General features: G+C 32.9%; 1 protein-coding gene across 1 annotated transcript in view; it reads right to left on the bottom strand.

Annotated features, from left to right (window-relative positions):
• Nucleotides 1-25,482, bottom strand: part of LOC129221134 (uncharacterized) — a 221,057-nt gene that overhangs the window by 36,380 nt on the left and 159,195 nt on the right. The window contains exons 7-10 of the mRNA XM_054855579.1: nucleotides 24,011-24,151; nucleotides 23,202-23,443; nucleotides 19,822-20,079; nucleotides 11,085-11,837 (exon numbers count right to left, since the gene is read on the bottom strand). Coding sequence (XP_054711554.1) covers nucleotides 11,085-11,837; nucleotides 19,822-20,079; nucleotides 23,202-23,443; nucleotides 24,011-24,151 — 1,394 coding nt within the window. The remainder of the gene's footprint in view (nucleotides 1-11,084; nucleotides 11,838-19,821; nucleotides 20,080-23,201; nucleotides 23,444-24,010; nucleotides 24,152-25,482) is intronic.

Below are 25,482 nucleotides of genomic sequence, written 5' to 3'. Positions count from 1 at the left end.
GCGTTTCGTTGAAGTCCGTAAACTGACGATCGAAAAAGTCCCTTTTTTAGCCTACTTTCACAGTAAAAGTCAGAGAAGGAAGAAAAAAAGCATGAAAGAAGGCTTAATGCATCTTAAAAATATCCCAAAAAACAAAAAAAAAGTCAAAAATAAATAAAATAGTTAGATAAATATTAAAAATTGGAAAGTAGGGTATTGAAATGGGGGAAAATGTCTGTCAGTCTGTCTGTCTGTCTGTTTGTCCCACACTCCCTAATAACTTTTGAATGAATAGTACGAATCGAACAAAAAAAATTTTGTTAGAAAGATCTCGGCGAGGACATCTCATTCCCATAATTCATTTTTTGATTTGAACAATTTTTCGTTCAATTTTGAACAGTTCAAAAAAAACGTAACATTAGCGATTACGGGGAAATTGAAACCAAAAATAAATCCTGAACTTAGAGCCGAAGTGGCTCCAAACAAACTTTGTAGGGAAAAGCTTTTGATGAAAAACCATGTATCGAAAATATCTTTTTGATTTGAACAAGTTTTCATTCAATTTTGAACAGTTCAAATCTCTTAACATTAGCAAGTACGGGGAAACTGAAAGCCAATATAGTTCCGAACTTAAAGGCGGATTTACTTCAAACAAATTTTGTTGGAAATAGCTCTTGATGACCTACTCCAGAATCCAACTCCGATAACTTTGGGGCTCCTGACTCCGACTCCTGCGCCCGAAAATTACTCGGACTCCGACACCCCGACTTTGAATCTGACTTCGTAGCTTTGGCAAAAATTTATGCACGGTTGAAAAATGACTGACTTCAACTCTTAAAAATTCAACTCTGACTCCGACTCCTGTATCAAAAAATAAGTCCAACTCTGACTTTGCAAAAATTGGTAGACTTGCGGACTTTTTGGGGAAATGACCGATTCCAACTCCGAGTCTTTGAATTTAAAACTTTCGGCTCTCGAATTTAACTCTTTTGTCCCAAAATCAGGTGGACTCTGACTCCGCAAGTGAAATAATTGTTTTTAATATGTTTTGATTTTATTTTCAAGCTAAAGTTTTAATTTATGTATCAGTTTTTGGCAGAGAAATTCGGAGTCCTTTATGTTTCTACATAAAGATATGCGCAGACGATTTTTTTTTTCGACAATGAAAATTATTTCTTTAAATTGACATTTTATTGTTTTTATTTATTTTTGAAAGTATATTAATTCATTCTTTAAAAAATTTTCGGCAACAGGGGAAAAACAAACGATTTTTTTTTTTTTTTTGATATGATGTATTTATTTTAATGAGCTTTTAATTTGAATTTTTTTTTCCTTTTTGAAAGCAGTTGAAGATTGTTTTTTTGATGGAAAAAATGTATTTAGCTGCTTTGTTTAAAAGGTGCTGCTATTTTATTTGTTCTTTTATTTATTTTTTACGTATCTAATTCTTTAGATGAGCGAGGCATACTTTATTTCTACAAATCAGCTTAAAATATTCAAAAAATATGTTTGAAATAATTCACGATTTTAGCTAATTTTGAGAATACTGATCAGATACGAGAAAGTCCATATTGGTATATGGGAAAGTAGGCCCGTTTAGTTCTAGACAGAACTTCTTGTTACATTTATTTATGATATTAATTTTCATTCAAATAACATAGTTTTTTTTTTTTTAATTTCATGTTTCATTTAATAGGCCGACTGTACACATTTTTTAGTGTACGGATTTTTTATTTATTTACTTATTATTATTTTTATTTATTTATTTATTTATTTATTTTTGATTACTTTGAGTATTATGTTATAACTTTAAAAACGCTCTGTATGTTTCATTTTGATTGTATAAATAAAATATCTAAAGAAATAGTTCCCAAAATTAACTCAAAACTCATTTTTTTTAAAGTTGTCGTATCAACTGTAGTACTATAGATCACTTAAGTTCGAAATTAAAAAAAAGAACATTCAAAAGATTTGTAAAAAATTAATAGAATTCTAAAAATGCAGTTCATGACTGTGCAAATTTCAATTTGCTAGAAACCAATTTAAATTTTACTTTCATTATCAATGGGGTTGTTTTCAAAAGTACTACTTTTATTCACTGAAATTTATAGAAAAAGCAAAAAAATAACATGGAGAGAGAAAACCTTTCATTTTCCCAACGCTTGATTTTTAAATATTTTTTTTAAATGTCCGATTTTTAAATTAAGGCGTGGTCTTTATGACGTCACAAATTATATACTTCGGCGCCTCTTTCTACCACGTTTCCACGTTACGATAATCAAGAAGCGAATTAAATATTGCACTTTACGCTTGCTATCAATCATATCGTTGCCAACATATGTGAGTAAAGACAAGAATTAAATATTGTGCTCTGTGAATGGCAACTGTGGAGGACAGTTCATCATTTGTGATGTCATCGGCAGAAGTGTAATCAATGAAAGCAGAACGAATAAAGCAATTTTTTTTAAATATTAAACTTAGTCAAATTATTTAAAAAATGGTCAAATACAGCATGCTCTTTAAGAAAAAAATACTTTTAAAATTTCGGAAACGACCCCATTGCACCATATTTCTTTGCAACAAAGTTCTGACATTCTTCATCTACTAGCCTATCAAAATATTGTTGTTATTGCACCTCACGCAAGTATTATTTATTCACATTAAAAATCTCCGCAAAGTCTTCCTCGGAAAATCAAATAGCAAAGCGAATATTAGCTGTTGACCGAAATCTCTCTTACTTGGGCGCGGTCATGTGATCGTCCTTGAGAGAGTATTGATCTGCAAGGTAAAAAGGTACGAAATTTTATTCTCGGGAGATCAACATGCAGACGATATTGAAACGTAACATTCCATCACTTTATCCGAAGCACTTAGTTAGCTCAAGGGAACCCACAGAGAAAAACGAGGTTCATCCCAATGCTAATGGGAAAGTTGGTTGGAATCCAGTTTTAGAATTGATTTTCGTCTTTTTTAGTTAATATTGTGCTTAATATGGATAAAAGGCTTTACTTCTTATATTTGAAAACTCTACTGCAAATGATAAAAAAACTGTAATTCAGTAAAAGTAATCTTAAAGAGAGAACTATATAAAGCATGATTTCAGGAATATTTGAATTATTAGGTACATAACTATCGGGATGACCTAATTTCTTGAGAAATTAATTCAACTTCTCACAAAACACTTTTAAAAGTTATTAATCATTAGTGCTGTGCGTCATAATATGTTATAGTCCAGTTAGTAATTAGTTAATTTGAGAAAATTAGCGTCGAGTTAATGTACAAGTATGGTGGAGGAAAAAACCTTCCTTCATTTTTTTTCTATGGTTTAACTTTGACGGTTTATTTTTTATTTATTTATTTTTTTTTTTTTTTTTTGTGATATGATTCAGTTTTGATCCTTCTGTCTGGTGAAATTTAATGTTTTCTTTTTCTTTACTTATTGCACTTTCCATCTTTCGTCTGATAGGTAAATTAGCTGGGGTTAATCATTTATATATTTATTTCACTTAACATTTTTCCGAAGGTCTTGTTAATTATTTTTCATGTTTTCCCGAGATTTTTTCTCTGCTGAGATTTATGAAATAAAAATGGCAATACTTTAAAAATTTCTTCAGCATTTAGAAGTAGCTCTTTCTACAGTTGAAACAAACGTTAGCATTATCAGAGACCATGATATTATTGCCAAGTGCTTTGTTTTCATCTGTAATGTTAGCGGCCGAAAAAAGGTTTGAGAACCAAATCATTATGATGTTCGTTTGCTAGCAACAATACTTTTATGCACCGAAAATCGTAAACAGACTGATGGAGGCGGTATAATGGTTTAAGGGGATGGTTTATAGGAGTTTTTACGTCATGGTTGCGGGAAAACCATGAAATCTTGAGTGAAGTCTGAACATTACTGAGACCATTCGCTGTCTTACATGAGCCTGCCTTCCCCATTGGGAGTAAACTCTTCCAGCAGGACAGCGAATCATATCACTAGCATGGAACAGTATGTGATTATACGAGGGCTGTTTTTTTTTTCAACTTCCGATCGTGCCGCTAGACGGCAGGGCGAGCGGCATCGGCCAGCAATGCGCGGCAGCCGACTGCGCACCTCTCCCACTACAACCTCACTCGTTTTCTGGGTTCTGGCGTCTGACGCCATTACCCGGTTTATCTAGCGACACATAAACATGGCTACCATGATAGAATCTCCCGTCAAGTCTCATTCACTTCTTGCAAGCTGAAGGGTTATCCGCACCAGAAATTCACTGTAGAATGAAACGAGTATACGGTGAAAGCTTTATGAGTGACAGTGCAGTGCGTGATTGGTGTAGGAAATTAAAAGATGGACGAGGTGACATTCATGATAAAGGGGGCCAAGGACGAAAGTCGGTCGCAAACAAAGACCTCGTTGATCGAGTTGACCAAACTGTAAGAAGCAATCGGGAGCTTTCGATTACGGATCTATCCGATCAGTTTCCTGAGACTTCAAGGTCAGCCCTATACACTATCGTAACTGACAAGTTAGGCTGCTAAAAACGCCGGGGAAAACCCATCTCAAATCATTGGCGGCAAACTTCTATGAAGAAGGTATTAAGAAGCTTGTACATAGTTATGAAAAATGCCTCAGTTTAAATGGCGATTATGTTGAAAAGTAACTAATAATGTACCTAACTTTTGATAATAAATTTATTTAATTACTCTCACTAGTTTTATTTTTATACCACATCGGAAGTTGATAAAAAAAACAGCCCTCGTAAAAATTCACGTGGCATTTGATAAGAGGGAGGGTTAGATGAAGTGTGACACTTGGTGACAAAAGGGATAGGTACGTTGATCAAAAATTTTGAAACAAAGTGTGGCATCAATTCTGGACAGCGCTTTATTCCCAAAAGCACATTAAGGGTGTCATGGATCCGCAGCTCAGAGCTCAAAATCCCTTCGCTCGCATTGTTTGGGAACCACATGTAACTTTTGTTTAAACATCTGGTGAAGTATTAAGCAGGAAATTACAGTCATTATATATATATATATATATATATATATATATATATATATATATATATATATATATATATATATATATATATATATATATATATATAAGCCAGGGCAAAGCTATAACTACATGTAAACTATGGCCAACTTACAAGGATTGATGATCCCTACGCCAATACAATTTGTATCTGTTTTATTTAAAACTACGAACCAGCGGGATATTTGGTGGTAGTCAGTATGCTTTGCCTCTTTAATAAATACTATAAAAATCTTTAATTTTTGTATTCGTTATTTATTTATTTACTTTTTTGTTTCTCAAAGCATTAACCGCAGATACTGAATTTAATGTGTTAACAAATATCGAGGGAACTCTTAACCTGTTATTTTTTGTTAGTTATTTATTTGTTTGCTTGTTTCTCAAAGCATCAGCCGCAGATACTGAATTGAATTTGTTGGCAAATATTGAGGGAACCCTTAATCTGTTAATTTTTGTAAGCAAAAATAAAATATAAACAACATAAAGATATAAACACAAAAAAACTGAAACACACCAAATACAACCGCCAGCTAACTTACTGAAAACTAAAAACTGAATTTAACTACTATTGTTTTTAAGGTATATTACTTTGTGCAAGCTTTAGCACTGCACTCATAAACACTAAGAATTCATAAACGCAATTCATTTCATTATTTCTTTCTACAACAATCACTTTGAAAGACGTCAGAAATTTGAATTATATTAAAATTCTGTGTTACAAGCCTTTACCTTGGTAAAAACATTCAGTGTATATGCTAACATCAGTGAAAGCTTGTACTGGAACTCCCAAAAATATGCACTAATGAATAGCATGTAAAACGACTGTACACTTTCTATGCATAAATTATCAGCAGCCAATGCTGATTCATTTATTTCCATGACAACTCGAAGGTTATCGATTTCAATAAAAGGCTATTCAGAAAAGCTCCTCTAAAACATGTGCTTTATTTGACTTTTAAAGTATACTTATTATAAATGCAACTGAAACAAAATTTTACTCAAAATTGATGGTTAATATGACTACAAACATTCAGCAACGTAACTTAATCTCATGAGGCAGACAAGTTAACGAAACACCTCAGCAGATCAACGCCATTTGCAATGTCAACAAAGTGAAAAAAATAGTTCTTTTTTTCGGCATCGCTCCAATTCCTTCGCTAAAAGATTCTTTGTAGCTTCAGAACACATTGCAGGTATGCTTCAATTAAAAAAAATGTGCTAAATAAGACTGGATTAGTCAAACCTTGCATCCAGTCGTTCTGAAGGTACAGAACTGAATTTGCATTAAAGACATCTACAGCTACTAAAGTAGGCATCTTCAAAAAAAATTTTGTAGGAACAATTCTCATATCTTACAAAAAGATATGAGTTGTTCTAACTTTCATTGTTTTGTTTAAACCATTTTGAGTACCACTTTGAAACTCTCTCACTGACTCAGATTGGCTACCTACCTAAGCAGTAAAATAAAAAAAAAAAAACTGTGTGGGGGAAAACGCATTTACGCGAAAATTGAAATGGAGTTGTTTCCATCAGCCAAAAGTAATTCCTTTCTTCAGTGATATTAACAGAATAAGCGAAAAAAATAACATGGACCCAGAAAATACTTTTATTTTTCCAACAGATTTATTTTCCCAATTTTTTAATTGATTTTTTTAAATGTCCGATTTTTCAAAAAAGGCGTGGTCTTGATGACGTCACAAATAATGCTCTTTAGCGCATCTTTCCACCGCATTCCCACGTTGTGATAATCAGGAAGCGAATTTCCGATTTCCGATTCCGAGTCACAACTGACTGCAACTGTATTTATGTCGAGGACTGCATACTAAGTGCCTTGCCTCCATCATTTTTTATACCGATAGATGGCAGCACCATCACCAGATCGTACAGTTAATGATGATTTAACACTAATCCAGGAGCTAATAGCTACCTGGTGCTAGCACCCCCAGAGGTATCGTTTCACTTGGAGGACATTGAGACCACGAGCATATTTAACGTCGCCCAGTCCCCTTTAATGACGACGGTGGGTGTTCGACCATCGAGGTTCGATCTCAGGACCCTCCGGCCCCGAATCCGACACTCTACCGATCGGGCTACCACGGCCCTAGGAAGCGAATTAAAATTGCTCTCTACGCTTGCTATCAACCATATCTTTGCCAATACACATGAGTAAAGATGCGAATCAAATATTTTGCGCTGTGAATGGCAACACGAAATGGCATTTCATCATTTGTGATGTCATCGGCAGAAGCTAAAACAATGAAGGCGCACCGATTTAAATAATTTTTTAAAATATTAAACCTAAACATATTATTTAAAAAATTACCAGACCCTATGTTTTTAAGCATGCTCTTTCAGAAAAAAATACTTTTAAAATTTTGGAAACGACCCCATTGGTCATACCTACTTTTGCTGCTATACGCTTGAAGTATAGTTCAGAATTAACTATTATAAGACATTTTTTCCTTACTTTATTGGAAACTGATAAGGATATATTATTATTTTAACTAAGATATAAAAAATGACACTACTGTCCCCTCAGGAAACCCTCAAGCATTTCTGGGGTTTAAGATCTTTCAAACAAAATATTATGATGAAAATAAATTTATTAGTAGACATTTCAAAACATTGCCTTAAAACTATTCTTCATGATTGACCCACTAAAAATTAAACAAATAATTCAAAAATGTAAGGATTTCATTTCCAGTTTTCAATTTTATTCTGAAAGAAATACATTTTAAAATCTAGTTTATTCATAATTTATAAACTTTTTTAACATAACCTGTACATTAGGGTGGTTCAAAAATACATGTAGTTCCTCCTAGATAACAGGACACCCCTCAATATTTTTATACTTGTGGATAGTAATATACTGGAAGAATTTTAGCTCCCTATTTCAACTGAAAGAGGGTGCTAAACCCCTTTCCCTTAACTTCATAAGTAGAGGGATAGGGGTTAAAAATTACATTGAACTGAAAATACAATGCTACATGTTATAATATACACGCGTAATATGCATATACATAGCAATAAAATAACTATTTATTAAAGACGGCTGGGGTAATTAAATATTTCTAAAATTGTGGTACTTTCTATGCTACGCTTAATTTTAAATTAAGGGGTCATTGAGTACCCTCTGAATATTTGATCAAGAAGCTAAAACTTTTACAGCATAATACTATTAGTAAGTCTAAAAAAATAGGGGGTGTCCTGAACTCTAGCTAAAAAAAATTTTTTTTTTTTTTGAACCACCCTAATGTACGTTTTTTTTCCAGACATTAATAATTAACTTTTTAATGAATAAAATATACAGTGTTCTACTTTTTTAAGGAACATTTGCAAAAACTATCAAGCGAATTCAATTTAATGACTTTGAAAAAGAACAATGAAACCAATTAGCCTCTAGAAGGAGAACGGGGCATACATAAAATTTTATCAAAGAAACAAAGTAAATTTTAAACTGCCTAACTATAAAGAAACTTAACTACTAGGATATTATTTCTTCAAACTGCTACGACGAAAGGAAAATATCCGATTCGATAATCAAGATTTCCGGTAGTCAATAAAAATACAACCTATGAATCATTAACTCTTTTTTCATTTGTAGCACCACAACACAAAAACTCAATCCTAATAGATTCGCATTCAAATCAAACAAAAGATTTTTTTTCAACATGAACATTTAACTTTTCTCGTTTACTAGGTTAATGATTTTACTGGGGATCATCCCGTGTCAAAACCTAAATTAGTTAGTCGGTCGTACCATCATGTCTCGGATATTGCTTATTTTCTTTTACAAAAAGAACATGAGAAAAGCTCTTTTTGGGGGGAGGAGTTTTTTTTTTCAGATTTTTTTTCAGTTAGCTTTGAAGAAGTTTTTCAAAAATTCGTTTTTTTCTCCGTTTTTCAGTCTCTTTTTTTGTGAGAATTTCGAAAAATCTCCATGATTTATTTATTTTCCAGGCCATTAAGCTGATTTAGGTTACAAATTAAAGATAATACTTTTTTCTTTCTATATAAGCTACAAAAAGTACCATATGGATAGCAGAATAGTGGCATTACACAAGTGAAGTCGGTTTTCATGTTTCTTTAATCGAATGATTTAAAAAGTCATATCTCCGGCGGCGCGGCGTATCAACTAACGTCTGTATTTGCGTCATGTATGAAAAATAATTATTGCTATGTTTGAAAAATTGGAACGGTGCTTTTTGTTTTGAAATAACAAAATAAAGTTTGTTTTTGAGAAAATTTACTTCTTAATTTAAGTTTTCTATACCTTTAAAACCCTTTTGAGCGTTAAAAATCCAACTAACTTTTGAGATTATTTAATTTTGGGATGCCGAAGAATATAAGGTAATTTATGTCAATCGTAAATCAAAATGTGTTCACTTTGGGAAAGACTTGAGCTACACCTGCATTACCGTCTTGGTAAAAAAAAAAAAAACATTTGCATAGAAAAGGTACTAAAGAAAAACAACAATAATAATAAGACAACTATAAAAAAAACTTTCTAAAAGCCTTATTTTACATCTTTCTCGACAGCAAGGGACAAAAAAAAACATTGAAACAATATTGAAAAGTCTTCATAATAGGGATATTTTTTTTTCATTATGCCCTATAATAAGCCTTCACTGTTACAATACTCACATAGTCCAAGTTTAGATTTCTCTGAGGAAGACATTTTTTTTTCTGATTGAAGTATATTTTGAAACATGTTGAAAATATATTTTAAAATATATCTGATTTTTGCCTATTTTGATGTAAAGTTAATGTGTCTCATCAGCCATCTTTTTAAAGAGACTACATCAGCTCAAACAGAAAGGAACGAAGGAAACTTTGAAAAAAGTAAAATAATTTTTAATTCTATTAAGAAATTTCACATTTTAAAAATAAATGCAGTCGGCATGAGAAGGCTTTTTATTCAACGTTTTAGTATCGGCAAAAGCTATGAGTCGATCCATTTTCAAAGTATGAGAAAAATGCGTACAATGGCCTACAAACTGGTGATTGCATTATTAAAAACCGTAAACAATTGCTTATACTCGTATTCTGTATCAGGTCAGGCACTTTTTACCCAAAAGAAAATTTGTCAATATTTTTCCTGAAAGTAGTCATAATAAATCAATTTTTCAGTTAATGAACTTTAACCAGATCATTTCGGTAACTATAAAGTCATTTCAAAACCATATGAAATCTCTGAACCCGTACTGATTTCCTTCTTAAAGTTAGAAAACGACCTGGTTTTGTACGTAGAATGAATAGGAAGTTGTTTACATTCTGTTCGTAATGCAAATAACACAGTTTTTAAGTCAATGTATGCATCAGTTTTCCTGTGCTTTGGAAGGCAGATCAATACATAACCTTTTTCGATTCCCAAACGGTAGGATAAGTCAAAAAACGTGATGCAGATGCTACGGGATACTCCGGAGAGATTATTTATTAAACCTAACAATTGGGGGAGAAAACATGAGAACTAAATTTAGATGATAAATGCCCCCCCCCCTTTACCTTACACGCGGTACGATGTATTGTTATCATTGAAAGAAAAAAATATTTGCTTCAAATTAATACCTAAATCAACTGTATTGACTGAAAAAAATTTAAAAATAGAGAGGTTTTTCATAAACTCATACCAAAAAGGCCACTCCCAACCATTGTGAAGAGATAAAATGGAGGGAGTGAAGACTTTCATTCACTTAGCAAAGACCCCACGTCATGTGATAGATTTTAAAGCAAAGCATTGGAAGAAATCAGGTTTCTCTCGTTAGTCACGCAAAACGTGTCAACCATTTGTTGTTGTTGAGCCACTTGACGTGGGGTCTTTGCCTCAGCTTTTGCTAAGCCAATGATTGGACTTGCTGCCTCCATTAAATAAATCCTGCTATGAGTTATAAACAGACATTAAAAATCGAAATTTTGAAACAAAACTCCAAATTTAATTTTTATTCAAGAAATCTAATTAAATTTATCGGTAGGTCAGCAGTCAAAGGATAAAAGTCACACACACACACACATACCATTATTTCGATCTTTCTATCCAGAAAAATAAAAGCTTTTAAACTAATTATGTGCATGAATATTTACTTACTGTCGTTGGAGTAGTCCCAAGCAGCCTCTCTGAGATCCCCCGTAGATGCTGCTGTCGAACTCCACTTCTCGAGCCTCCGCTGCCCACTTCGTCTTGGCTGGGATATGCTCCTCGACGTACCGTATCGTCTGACTGGAGATCCCCCTCCTACATAACCCACATTGTTCAACCCGTAGTCATTCGATCTGGAAATGTTCGAATGACTGTTCCTGTGTTCCATCCGCCTCAGGTAGACTCCCCTTGCTTCTTTTTGACGAAGTTTGGCCGCGCGCAAGGGATCGTTCCGGGGCATGTCGGACCTGCTGGGCCTCCTGTTGTATTGAGATATGTCGTCTGCAGGGGGAGCGTTCTGTTCCGAATAAACCCTGTAACTGTCGAATTCACCCGTGTCATCAACAGGTAAGGAAGTCAAATTGTGCTCGTGGAGTTCTGAAGATGGAGCTGGGGTTCCACTACTTTCCTCGCTGCTGCCCAGTTCTTTCACTTCGACCTCGATGGTGAATTTCCCGTTTCGGTTGACGAGGGTTCCTTCCTCCAAATCGTTTGGAGTGTTGGATTCTAAATTACTGTTTTGAGAGTCATCAGAAAGCCGGTAACTTTCGTTTTTTACTGTCGTTATGTTTGCGTCGTCGTTTTCTGAGTTGTTTTCCTCCTTCGCCTCGGTGTCAGATTGCACGTTCGACTCGCGAGACTCTTTTCCATTTTCAGAAATGTTTTCTAAAGCTTCACTGAAGTTTTCATGTCGCTCTGAAACTGAAAGAAAATAATTTGTCTGAATGAGATATCTTCTCATGAAATATTCTTTGTAGCGACTTAATTTCAATTAATTCAGAAGCTGTTCATCTGTTATAGGGATTCCTCACTTGCCGAATCGACTAACTCCATAAGACAAAAAGTAGAGAAATGTTATGAACAAGATGGTACTATCCATAGGAGTAAATAGACCCTCGTGTTACATTTTTTGCCATCACATGGTCAGAAGTGTACTGAACCAAAACTTGAATATAAATTCACATGCTAAGCGTTGATTAAGCACTATTAAAGCAGAAATGAGGATTTTTTTTTTTAAAGTGGAGTTAATCGATTTGCCAATTGAGGCTCGGATATATATGTCTCTGAGGAAACAGGTTCCTTTTTCTAGTATAAGAAAAAGGATATTCTCAAAAAATCTTTTAGAAGGCTTATGAACGAGCTCTCTGAAATAGCATGTGTCATCCATAAAATTACTGTTGAAGAAGTACAAATTAATATGGCCCGTTTGATAAAGTTAGCTATAATATTTGCCTTTTTTTTTTTTTTGGTCTATTAATGAAAAAAAAAAGACAATAAAGAAATTTTGAAATCATTATGAAATTCATTCTTGATGTGCAACAAATTTTATTCATGGATGGAACGCTTAGACAATATCCAAACATTTTATACTAGCTGCGTTGCCCGGCTTTGCCCGGTCTATTTCGAAAACAAAAATTGTGTCAAGTGACGTATATTCAACAATCAGGCATAAATAAAAGAAAAAAAAATCATCATGCAAAATTTCCCTTCCAAGCAATGACGACTGATATTAAAATACTTTTAAGAAATTAAAATAAAATGAGAAAGATGGATTTAAAAAGCGTAACCATGGAAACACAAAATAAAATGGTTAAAAACTTGAATAGAGAACAGATTTTTGAACTTCATTTAATTCGCTTGTAACTTTTTTCTAATGGAGATAGAGGGTTAAACTTCTGACCATAGGTCGAGTTAGATCTGGAGTAAAAAAGGTAGCTCTTTTCAATGGTGTTAAAAAAAAAAACTGTAGGACAATTCCTTCACTTTTTATTGATAAATTTAATGAAGAAAGTAGTGCCTAAATTTCAGCTAAGCCTAAGCAAATTCGAGATAAAAACGTAAATAACTCCCGCCGCAATTAAGTTAGAGCGTTGGAACAAATTGCGTAGAACGCGGAAAATTCTTCCTTTCCAACGATACATAATATTACTAATTGCGAGTAACTTTTCACCCCCATATACGGAAATTTATGTGAAAATTGGGCCTAAATTGGAATAAAAAAAGAACTATTGATCGAATTGTTTTCGAACTCGTCTGCAAACTCTCTCAGGACTTAAAGGAACAAATTGTGAAAATTTCAGCGAAATCGGCCGGGTAGTTCTCGAGTTTTGCGAGTTCAAACAAGCAGACGCTTTTTGGAGAATTCATTTTATACTATGTAGAGATTAACTTGTATTTTATACTAGCATTCCCGTACCCGGCATTGCTCGGGTAATGGAATTAGAAGATGTTAACAGTGCTTGGTGCACCTAGTTTCGAAAATCCCCTATAATAATTACTTATTACCTATAACTTTTTCTAATTTGGGGAGGATCCCGGGGCCCCTGGACTCCTTACATATATGCCCTTGTCCTTAACCGATCTTTAACTGTTACTAACGATCCTTTTAAAGTATTGATTATCTTTGCAAACACAGGCCATCCGCATTTTATTGTTATACCTATGTTTAAGCAAGAACTTCTTTGTATACAACATTTTTAGTTTTTTTTTCTGGTGCTAAAATTATTAAGCTGCTTGATGAACTGACTTTGGAGCAAGCTACATAACATTGGCCGTGTGAAAAAAGTCTTCTCTTAAATCGATCCCTGCTACTTTTAATGTCTGTCCTTGTGACTTATTAATGGTTATTGCAAAGCAAACTTTTACAGGAAACTGCACTCTTCTAAATTCAAAAGGATAGTCCGCCTGTGATGATGTTCTTAAAAACTTTGTTTCTAGTTTTGAAAAAACGAAAGCAAAAGACAGAAACATTATGATTTGACTTGAGAAAAGCCTCGAAGAATCACGTGAGAAACAAAAACAATATCAAATTTATAGTTCGCTACGACCAAAAGTTGAGATGAAGTACTGAATAATGATTTGAATGGAAGAAAGCCTTCGAAAATAAGGGATTTGAATTTCAATGACAGGTTTTAATTTCGCAGAAATTAAGGGGTTTTAATTCGGAACTCCAGCGCTCGAATACGCTACCTTGCGGTGATTTACAAAACTGCAAATGAAACTAAAACATTGCCACGTTGCGTTCCACGTGTGTCTGTTGACGTAAACACAGGCAGTTTGTTCTGAGTATTTATTAACGCAATCTATGTGTCTTAGTTTGCTTTCAGCTACAGAAATTAATTCGTCCCTTAGTAGTATTCTCGAGCTTCTCAAAATAATGTCAGTTTTCATTATTTCCTTAATAATTGGTGAAAGCGAAAATTCTGGATTAACAAACTTGGATAACGTTATACAAGGTAAAAAATTTTATTGTTTTGTATGAATTTGTAAGAATATGGGTTTTTTTTAATCTTAAATTAATTAAACTTACCATATTTTACAGCAGCATTTAGTTGGAATGGACAGTATGCAAAATATTTTCTTGAATATATTATCGTAGAACAAAATGAATAACCGAGAAAGAATTTACTTTATTCCTTTTATTCTCAGCTGAAAGGTTTCGCCAAATTTGTTTAGGGTTATAGTTTTAGTATAGTGCGAGCAAAGTAGCCTTGGCGAGATTTCGCGTGTTTAGTTAAACCATTTTTAATTTTTATCATGAGTGGAATAAAATGGTAGTAAGATTACAGAATTCGATAAGTGAAAAGAAATAATGGTCAATCAACTGAAAAGAAAACTACCACCATATATCCGTGAGAATTTCGTTGATGATTTGCATAACATGACACAATTAAATCGTAACTCAGAAATTAGAAAAATCGAAACAGAAAATTTTTAAATTAACCGATTCGGGAATTCGAGAGAAATAACTCAGCTACAAATGGAAAACAATAAGCGCTAGCCAAGCAAGGCAAAAAAGTATCATCTTCTTTCGATAACAATTTGTAATGTCATATTGAATTTTCTAGCATTAATTGTTATTCTTGTCAGGCCACAATTATTATTTAGTTTTATCAAGAATTGATAAATATCGAATTCAACATCGTGGAAATAGCTGCTTAGAACTACGAACTACGTAGTTTGCATTAATCTTTGACGTTTAGGAATGCTTCTTGAATTCTCATTTCTTTCTACGTGGGCCAGAATATCCACAAGACTTTGAAAATTAATTTAAAAAGAATAAAGCGAAAAAATCATACGTACGAACAAAAATCACAACACTTTTAGCATTTTCTTCGTTACCATGTGCGTTTGTTCTAGTTTTTAAGTCCGCCATTAGGCAGTGACTTCAGTGCCCCCTATAGTTCGTTGGAGTTGCGAATTAATTTCTCCCGAACTAATTGAGATTTCGAAAAATCCTTTCTTAGTGGTTACTTTCGTAATCATGCGGACATGTCTGCCAAATTTCAAGTCTGAAGCTTCAGCAGTTTCGGCTGTGCGTTGATATATATATATATATATATATATGTTATCTCAGGACATTGATTTTTATATATTACTAGCAAAAATACCCGGCGTTGCCTGGGTCAGTAATAATTATGAGAAAAAAAAATCGTTACTTGCTTTTGTTTTCTGTTTTAAGTGAAAGAATTTAAAACACATCTTTTTGACGTGATTTAAAATGGAGTTTCTTCCTTACCCATAAAACTAAAATAGCAATAAGTATAAAGAACAAAGTAGTATTGATTTAGAAACGAAAGCACTATATTTAAGCATATACAAATTTCCAAAACATGAAATTAATCTTCTCGTGTTTAAAAAGATTAATCTCTTGATACTTTTTTTTAAACGTGGAGTCTAAAACCTTCTCTGTATGGCTATTGAAGTACGAAGTTTTAAAAAAAATGTAGTCGCGCTCGTAATCCCCTTATACTTGCTTTAGTTATTTTGGGAAATTTCAATTATTGTGGGCTCTAAGTGCGATTTTACCGAATTTGCTTGAATCGTTTTGGGATACCTTTGATGATGCTCCCCCCCTTCTTTCCGTACTTTGTAAACCGATATGATATTAATTTTCGTTGAGATATTATCGCCAGGTGCTGAGATACTTTTGGTCACCATAAAATGGCGCTAAAGAGTTTCATCCGAAATGTTTCCAAAATAAGTAGTAAAATTTGGCGATTGTTTGACATTGTGCAAAAAGGAAAATTAATGGAAGTTTTTGTGCTGTTGATGGATTTGCCTAATTTAGTTGCTGGATTATTTTACAGTAAAAAAAGTTTTTAAAGATTCTTTGATTGAAGATATTTTGTTTACATGGTGAAAGCTGACAAACATTATTACGTAGTCTTCGGCTTCAAAAACAGCGACGTTGAAAAAAACTGCCAAATGCATCAGCTACGGAAATCTTTCTGCAAAATTTTTGGCGATCTGCTGATTGATTAGATAATGAGTAAGTGTTCAATCAGCATAAATAATAATAAAAACCATTAATTACATTAAAGTTCCGTTTAAATGGAAAATGATCAGCCAAATCATGTATTATTTGCCAATCTTGTGCAAAAAACTTACTTCAAGATTTGACTTGAGAAAAGCTTTGAACAGTCACGAAAAGAAAAGATAGCCAACAATACAACAATTGTCGCTATCGACAGGGAGTTGAGATGATACACTAAATACTGTATTGAGTTGAGGAAAGCCTTCGAACATGGAACTAAAAAGCTCATAACTCGTTTTTTATTCTACTAAGAAATTTCGAATAGGTGCCATCTTCGGCAGAAAAATCAGAGCTTTCGATGGACATATAATGTAAATATGTGCAAGTATTTTTTCATCCCTATATTAGAGAATTTATACGAAAATTGTATTTTATTGCCCCCCTAAGGTTGTTTTGCCCCCCATAACGGGACGAAAACTATCCTATGTGTTATTCTGATGCATATGCTATATTATTGTAAAGTTTCATAAAAATCCGTTCAGTAGTTTTTGCGTGAAAGAGTAACAAACATCCATACATCCATACAGACAAACTTTCGCATATATAATAGTAGTAAGAAGATAAAATATTATCACACGAAAAGTAATGTTACATAATCATATTTGGAAAAAAAAAACAAGTACATATGAAGCAGTGAGAAGCAAAAAGGTGTAAGTGGAAAAATTAAAAATTTGGAGACAACCAGTGCACATGGTAGGTGAACCTCTCCTCTGTCTTGGGGCAAGAGAGGGTACTAGTAGCCGCTATAGTTGCTGATATACAGCATGATTTAGAAAAAAAATGTCAATGAAAGCCTACCTAGGATGCTATCTTTAAACGCGTTTTACTCAAAACTTAAAAATGTAAACTTACATCCCTTTGCTTCTCACTGCTTCATATAATATAAAAAATTACTAAATATGTTATATTAGCGCTTATAGGTTATAAGTTAACTGTTCATTAGTTTAAACCATCAACTAATGTCATTCATAATCTGTGTGTTGTAAATTACACCTATTTTAAACCACTAATAGTAAATTATGACAGTATGAAAATTAATATTATAAACTAAGCAGGGTTAGTTTAATTACTTTATACTAGCCCTTAAAAGTTATGAATGACAGTAAAGAATTTTCATTAATAACCTACGTGCTATAAGTTACATTCTAAACTCCTTATTTTAAAACAGTTTGCAGCATGATTTTAACGGATTTAATCTGTAAAGGTTTTTATTTTTCACATCTTTTAGACACACCAAGATAAAGATGCTTAAAATGCGCAGACGTAGATAGAGAATTGCTTCCAACGATAAAGCAAATGTAAAACATCACAAAAAAATAATAATAAACAATTTTGAAGTTATAACAGAAAGCACAAGTACATCATGATTTTATGTATAAGAAACTACTGTTTGTAACAATGAATTGTAAATGCTGAATATTGAAAAGGAATTTTTTTAAAGTCCCTTAGATAAGAGTTTTCTGAGAAATAAGAAATATCGACTTTAAATAAGTTAAAATACAAGAAATATGAGGAAATATTTTGGAAACTATTTGCACAAAGATTGAGTATTGTATCAGTATAATTCAACTTTTATGAAATAATTATACGTTAATTGCTGTCTTTCTGTGTAGAACGAACGTTTACAACATAGTATTCCTTTTAGTAGTCAAATGTTATCGAGGGTTTCTATTTTAATCACATAACAAAAAAAATGTCATATGGTAAGTTTCTAGGTCTTCATAATAATTAACTTAAGTAATATTCATGATGGCAAAAAATAAAGAGAACTGTTAACCCATTAATTCTTCCATTAAGGAATGCGATTTATTTCTATCAGTTCTAGTTACTTTATTCGCAGGCTTGACACATTTTCTAAATGTATCTAGCACTTTCTCCTAATTATGTAGAACTTTATGATGGCAAAACAAAAGAAAAAGACCGATCGACTTTTATTACAACTTCACAAGCTTAGTGAAAATAAAAAAAAAAAATGTTATTGCTTAACTAAGTTCAAAAGAATTTTCAATTGGGCAACCATTATTTGTTTACATATTTTTCGCTTTTTTTATGTAATAATTAATTAATTATAGCTTGAACTATTAATAAAATACTTGGTTTGTATTTCTAACATTATGAATTCTGGAAAGAAAAATATTAACTACCTATATCTCTTATTTCAGCAAAAATTAATTAAGTAAAATACTTGCTTGTTTTTCCTTTTTTCACATTTTCAATTGATAAAACATAACCGCTATGTCTCCTTGTTACTTCGAAAACTCCATCTGAGAAACATGGAAATGTGGAACAAAATAAACGTTTCTGACGTCACCTATATCACTTTTTAACAAAGACGACTCTTGACAGAATCTTTGTAAATGGATTTAAATTATAAGTTTTAAAACTAACCGTGACGTACACTCAAATAAGTGTTTGAAAAGAAGTTCAAGTTATAGAATCTTGATTATAATTGTATCAGGGTCTCAGGGTCATATGCAAGGGGGTGGTTTATAGGGTTGAAACACCCCCAAATTTTGCATCCAAAAAAATATTTTCCATTACTTACTTTTTTTTTTTTTTTTGCTAGAAAGAAAACTATTATCATTACTACTTCAGTTTTACTTGAAAAATGAAATTAGTATTACCAAAAAATTTTATAATCTCATTGCTCATTTTTATAGTAGTTATTGAGAACATCATAAATAAAAACATGACGTTTTGGTTTATAAGATGTAATAAATCTCCCTCAATGTAAATAGTCTATTTCGACAAAAATTAATAGAATATACGATTGAAATCAAACTTGATTGAAAATTTGAAAATATAAATTTCTCAAAAAATATGCTTGGTAAAATCTCCTTCGATTTAGGGCCATAACCGAACTTTTGTTTCGAATTTTTTTTTTTTTTTAAATTATTGCTTCATTACAACATTTCTTTTGATTAAAAGAAGTTATATTTATCTTTTACTATTTTAAATAAAAAAAACCCAATTTATTTGGGAACAAAGCTGTGATAAGGAAAGGGTGAAAACCTGTTGGAAATGTTATTAGATCTCAAAAGTTCTTAAGATAATTTTTAAAAACCAGGAAAAAGGGAAAAAAATCACTTTGTCACGTACATTATTACTTTTGCAATTCGCCAAAGATTAATTAGGTTGAACGGGCATCTTTTAAAACTTAATCTCTAAGTTTTTATATCGAAAACTTTAAATTCAAAGTCCACTAAGTCTCTAGAATGTTGTATTTCACTCCAATATATTACAATATTTTTTTTTCGTAGTACAATTCGAATAAACACAAACTTTAATATGGCCTTGATTTTAAAACAATTGCTTATTTTACTTGAAGCAGGATATAAAAAAAAGCTTTGCAATCATGCTATTAATTACCATATTCTTCTGTCCTACCCTCTTGGCCATCAACATCTAGTGTATGATGATGAACTATATCTGGTTCTTCAGAGCTAGTCTCTTTTGCAAATGGTTCAGCTCCAGTGTTCGAAACCTCTCTTCCTTTTTCATCTAGTAATTTAACTGTAGTGCTTTCAATTTCAGCCAAACCGTTTTCGGAGCCACCAGTGTCTTCGAAACCAGCCGTTCCTCCTCGTAGATATTTTCTTGTGTGGACCGTATAGACACCATTAGGAACTGAAAAAAAAAGGAGTTTCGTTAGAAAAGTCTGATTTGTACAAAACGTAGAAACAAATTAGATGTGCATCTGAACAGTATCGATGATGTTATCGGCTACAATGCATAGGACTAACCATGAAATGTATAAATTTTTGTAAGTATTTCTTAAATAAGTTATTCATTATCATGGTAGAGATTCAAACAAAATGCTAGCAAGGAAATGCTGAAGGGCGATTCTCAAAAAATTGTCCTGTGCGTAACGCTAAGTTTTTTATTTTATTCAAGTAACTATTAATTAAATATAGGATTAACTGTTATGTTTTAATTGTATATTAAGGCATGTATTATTCCCCAACAGCATTATTTTTTGAAGGCTTTGGTTAGCTGGAAAAAATAAAAACTTAGCGTTACGCACGGGACATTTTTTTCGAGAATCGCTCTGCAACTAAATTTATTAAGGTTCAAATACATTAAGAAAGCTAAGGATACTTAAATGCAAATTTTGTGTTTCTTACGGTTCTTTATTTGATTATTGTGTAGTTTTTAAGCTGAATAGTGAAATAAGCTTTGCTTCGCTCGTAAAGGAGATTGGGGTTGGTTGAAACAAGGGTTTTTTACAACGGCAACGGTGGTTAAACAAATAATTCTGCAGGAAACTAAATGCTCATACCACAACAGAGAACACGTGCAACGCGCAAGTGACGCTAGCACTTTTAGAGAGAAGTCAGAGGAAGTGCTCTCAAAATTGCATGTTAGTAACGCTTTCATTTTCTAGCAAAATATTGATCTGCAATTTGGCTTCTTTATCTTTACTTATAATAAAGCTGAAAGTCTCTCTGTCTGGATGTCTGGATCTCTGTGACGCGCATAGCGCCTAGACCTTTCGGCCGATTTTCATGAAACTTGTACAAAGTTAGTTTGCAGCATGAGGGTGTGCACCTCGAAGCGATTTTTTGAAAATACGATTTTGTTCTTTTTCTATTTCAATTTTAAGAACATTTTCCGGAGAAAAATTATCATAAGATGAACGGGTAAATTACGAAATTATCATGACGTGGAATGGGAGAGCGAATGCACATAGCGAATTGGCGAGAAATTCATCATCCATTATTTGTAAATATACAGGCGAACCGAATGACCGTTTAATTATCTACTACGGGCAAAGCCGAGCGGGTACCACTAGTTAATAATACCATAGCCGACAGCCGGGTGTTAGTGTGATATTTACGCAGTAGATCGTAATACTCACTCGTAATCGCGCTAGATCGTATTCTTCCTGCGATATGTTTACACCCGTGGTGCTCAACCTACGGCGTAATACACTGCCGGAATAAATTATTGACCTCATAAAAATTTCTTTTTTTATTTTAAATAAAATTACATGTAACATTACAGAATTGATATAAAAGCATCGTTAGACATTTTTTTTTAGAATAAGAACTTATTCTAATGACAAGATTGTTTCTTTTTATTTCCCTAGCCATAATAGGTAGTTATGGGAAGAATAATAGAAATTTAAAATTTCATGATTAATTTTCTTTAGTTTATGTTTTTGCCGATTTTCATTAATTTTGAAAATTAATGAAACTTTCGATCACTGATGGATTGATTCCTGTTGTGTGACATTGAATTAACCTATTCTAACAAAGTGTTACTGTAGTACAAGATGTTTTTTTTTTCTTTTACATCTCTATGCACTCTTGTCCAGGTTTTCCATGATGAATAAATATTAAAGTCACGCGTTTTTATTTAATTTATAAGTTATACGGAATTTATTTTCATATTCTTCGACTTTCTTCTTAAAACCAATATTTTATAAAATAGAGGTTATAATTACGAATTTCAACACACTTTGAAAATTCACAGGTAAGCAACAAATTGTCGTATGAATATGCGGTAGGTGCCATTATACTTAACAGGTTTAAGCACTTTCTATGAAACCGAAATGAAAAAAGAAAAAAGTGTAATTATAAATAATCGCTACATCGTCACAGTAAGAAGACTAAATGCCATGTGAGATATTTAATCATTTTATTAAACAGAGAGCAATACCTTTCATTACTAGAGCTTAAAATACGTACCTTTTTGTGGACATGGGATGAACTTGAGTGCCGTGCCATTTAAATGTGGTTCGAGCAACATACGGTGCACACATTGAACTCTGGCAATGAAAGCTATTGCTTTCTGTTCAATAAAATGATTAAACACTTCTCCTGACTTTTTTTTTTCTTACGGTGACGATACTGCGATCTTACTTACAGTAAAACCCCTCCAATACGGACACTAACAGGACAAATCTTTTTGGCCGCAATAGAAGGGTGTTCACAGAACAGGGGTTTAATAATGTTATTTGCCTTGGAATCGAGGAAGTAAAAATTGTCCGCTTAAGAGGGGTTTCCGTCAAGAAGGGTCTTACTGTAATTACTTTTTTGTTTAAATTTTCATTTTTATTAATTTTTCCCCCTTTTATCTCTACTTTTTTTTTACAATGTCATAAAAAATTCTTTTACTTGTGATGTATCATGACGGAAACCACATATTCACACGACAGTTGGTTATTTTTCTTTATTTTTTTTTAAATGCGTCAAGGACTTTTAGGACATCCTATACACTAGGGTGGTTAAAAAAAACTTTTTTTCAGCTAGTGTCCAGGACACCCCCTATTTTTTTACACTTACTAATGGTATTATGCTGTAAAAGTTTTAGCTTCTTACTCAAATTTTAAGACAGTGCTCAATGACCCCTTAATTTAACATTCATAGAAAATATCATAGGAAATGCCACAAGTTTAGAAACATTTAATTTCTTCAGCTGTTCTTTTGTAAGTAATTATTTTATTGCAATGTATATGCATATTTCTAGTGTGTATTATAATATGTAGCATTGTTTTTTCAGTTCGATGTATTTTTTAAGCCCCCTCTCCGTACTAATGAAGTTTGGAAAAGGGGGTTGAGCGCCCTCTCTCGGTTGAAATAGGAAGCTAAAATGCTTCCAGTATATTATTATCCACAACTCTAAAAATATTGAGGGGTGTCCCGTTATCTGGGAGAAACTTTTTTTTTTTTTACATGTATTTTTGAACCACCTTACTGCACATGTGATTATTATATTGATGTTTCAGAACTTGTTCAATTGCTTACTTTTTCCATTCCGACTCTCGTGCCTTCTTTCCCTGGACAGATGATCTTTTGCTGCCGTTCCAGTGTCTGCCACGGTCCTCCTCGAATGATGTGAAGACAGCTGGGCTTTCAAGCACCGTGAATTGGCACGGATTCGTTCCATCAGCACCTTTCCCGGTTCCATTTCTTCCGCTTCATCTTCTGCGTCCGGTTCCGGACGCGGCCGGGTGTCTTTGATTGTTTCGGATTTTTTCGAAGATTTCCTCGTCTGGAATATGATTTAAAATAACTACGTGCAAATAAATTAGTTATGAGACAGTAACTAAGAGAGTAAGACCACAACTGGTCAAGCCAATGCAGTCCAATTTATTTCAAAAAATGTACACAAACTATAATTGATTCATTGAGAAGCAAAGGGATAAAAGTGAACATTTTCAAGTTTTGAGCAAAGCGGGTACTAAGTTGTGGCCCTAGGAAGACTTCCATTGAAAAGTTTTCTAAATCATGCTGCATAGCAGCGCCTACCAGGGCTACTAGTACTATCTCTTGCCCCAAGAGAGGGGAGAGGTTCACCTACTATTTTTAATGGTTATCTGCAAATTATCAATTTTGGGACTTACATCGCTTAGCTTCTCACTGCCTCAATTGAAAATTAATGAAAATATCACTCATGCAATTTCTAAGTTCTACACGCCGTTAAAAACAGTTTTTTTTTTCTTTTTTTTAAACAAACTAGAACTGTAACATTTGTATCCGTTTTTTTTAATAACAAAAAAACTTAAACATGCCCATAACTAGTCATTTATGCAAAATCTAAACCTTACTTAAACACGAAACTCACCCTTTGTGGAACATTTGTATTAGTATGTTCCCCGAGAGCCCGACTCCTCCTCAGACGTGTCGTTCGAGTCTCTGCCCACGTTGGTAGTTGGGTCCCTCCACGTTCTTTAGACGTTCCTCGCTTCTGCCGCCTAAGGGAAGAAAAATGAAGCCTTGAAGTCTGAATAAAGTTTCCAATGTGAAAGATTTTTTCTTTCTTTCATTCGTCTCTTTTCATTTTTTTAGAACACATACGAAACCAAATAGAATTCATTATGCAGCATGAATTTAATATATAGTACGTTCTTACAGAATAAGAAGTAATTTTGTAAAATTTATCTAATACACGAAACAATTCTTAAATTTTAATAACAGCAGAATGTATGCAAATGTTGGAAAAATTGTTCCGGGAAATATTTTTGAAAAAGTAAAACTGCAAAATGGTTACCCGCGGCATAAGATTTTCGCGCACACCAACAATACAACGATGCCATAAGCAGGGGTGCCCACCTCCCTAAGGGCAAGGGCGCACAACCCTCAATATGAGAAAATTACCCCTCAAAACAACCCCCCTAAAAATTTCAATAGCGCAGTCTTGTGGCACCCCTGATATAAGTTAAATCACTTATGAAATCGACACTTGAAAGTTTAACGAAAAAATAATGCCATAGCACAATAAATATAAACATTTGAAAAGAAATTATGCCAGTGTTTCTAAAAAAGCATAAAGTTATTAAATATCACTGGCAGAGGGTTATATACTTTTAAAACTTATAAACTATAATATACTTATGTTTTATGACTATTATTGTTACTTTAAATCTGTAGTGCAACTACTCACAGAAGCAAGAGATATTGAAGGGTATTAGTTAGGATTGATTACTATTTTTAACTTCAATTCAAATAAATACGAAGAAAATGTTTGTTTGTTTTTTTTATTAAGGGCATTTTTTTTTTAATTCCATTTATTTTTGTCATCCGTGTGCTAAAAACAAAAAGACAATATTCTTTGCTACCAGTACATGGTAATAAAATTCGCTGTAGTAGAGCTTCAATACGCCACGTTGTAATGATTTATGAAATTAGTAAAAGAGGTGAAAACATTTCAATTTTGATTGGACAATGCAAATGTCTCATTGGACAGCTCACATTCTACGTGCGTGGGTTGATCTTTAGGTTACCTCTTTCAGCGGCCATTAGCCTGAGACTGCCGCGCCTCCTATAGTTTATTTGAATTGCAAACAGCATGTGATTAAACAAAAGGAAAATTTAGCAAACGATAGATTAAAAATGTAGCAATAGCATAATTTTATTTCATTTTTTAAAGCAAGTTACTTTCAACTATCAGAATATATTACTCTATCTATAATTTATTGAACTGCTACAAATAAATCAAAATATACAAGACAAAACTGTCCTAATAAGAAAACAGCCGAGTCGTTAGCAAAAAAGCTTAGAACATATTCACTAATAACTTCATTAA

This window comes from Uloborus diversus, chromosome 4 (assembly GCF_026930045.1).
Source record: "Uloborus diversus isolate 005 chromosome 4, Udiv.v.3.1, whole genome shotgun sequence".
NCBI lineage: Eukaryota > Metazoa > Arthropoda > Arachnida > Araneae > Uloboridae > Uloborus > Uloborus diversus.
Note: the sequence above shows the minus strand (reverse complement) of the source record. Positions and strands in the feature narration are given on the sequence as shown.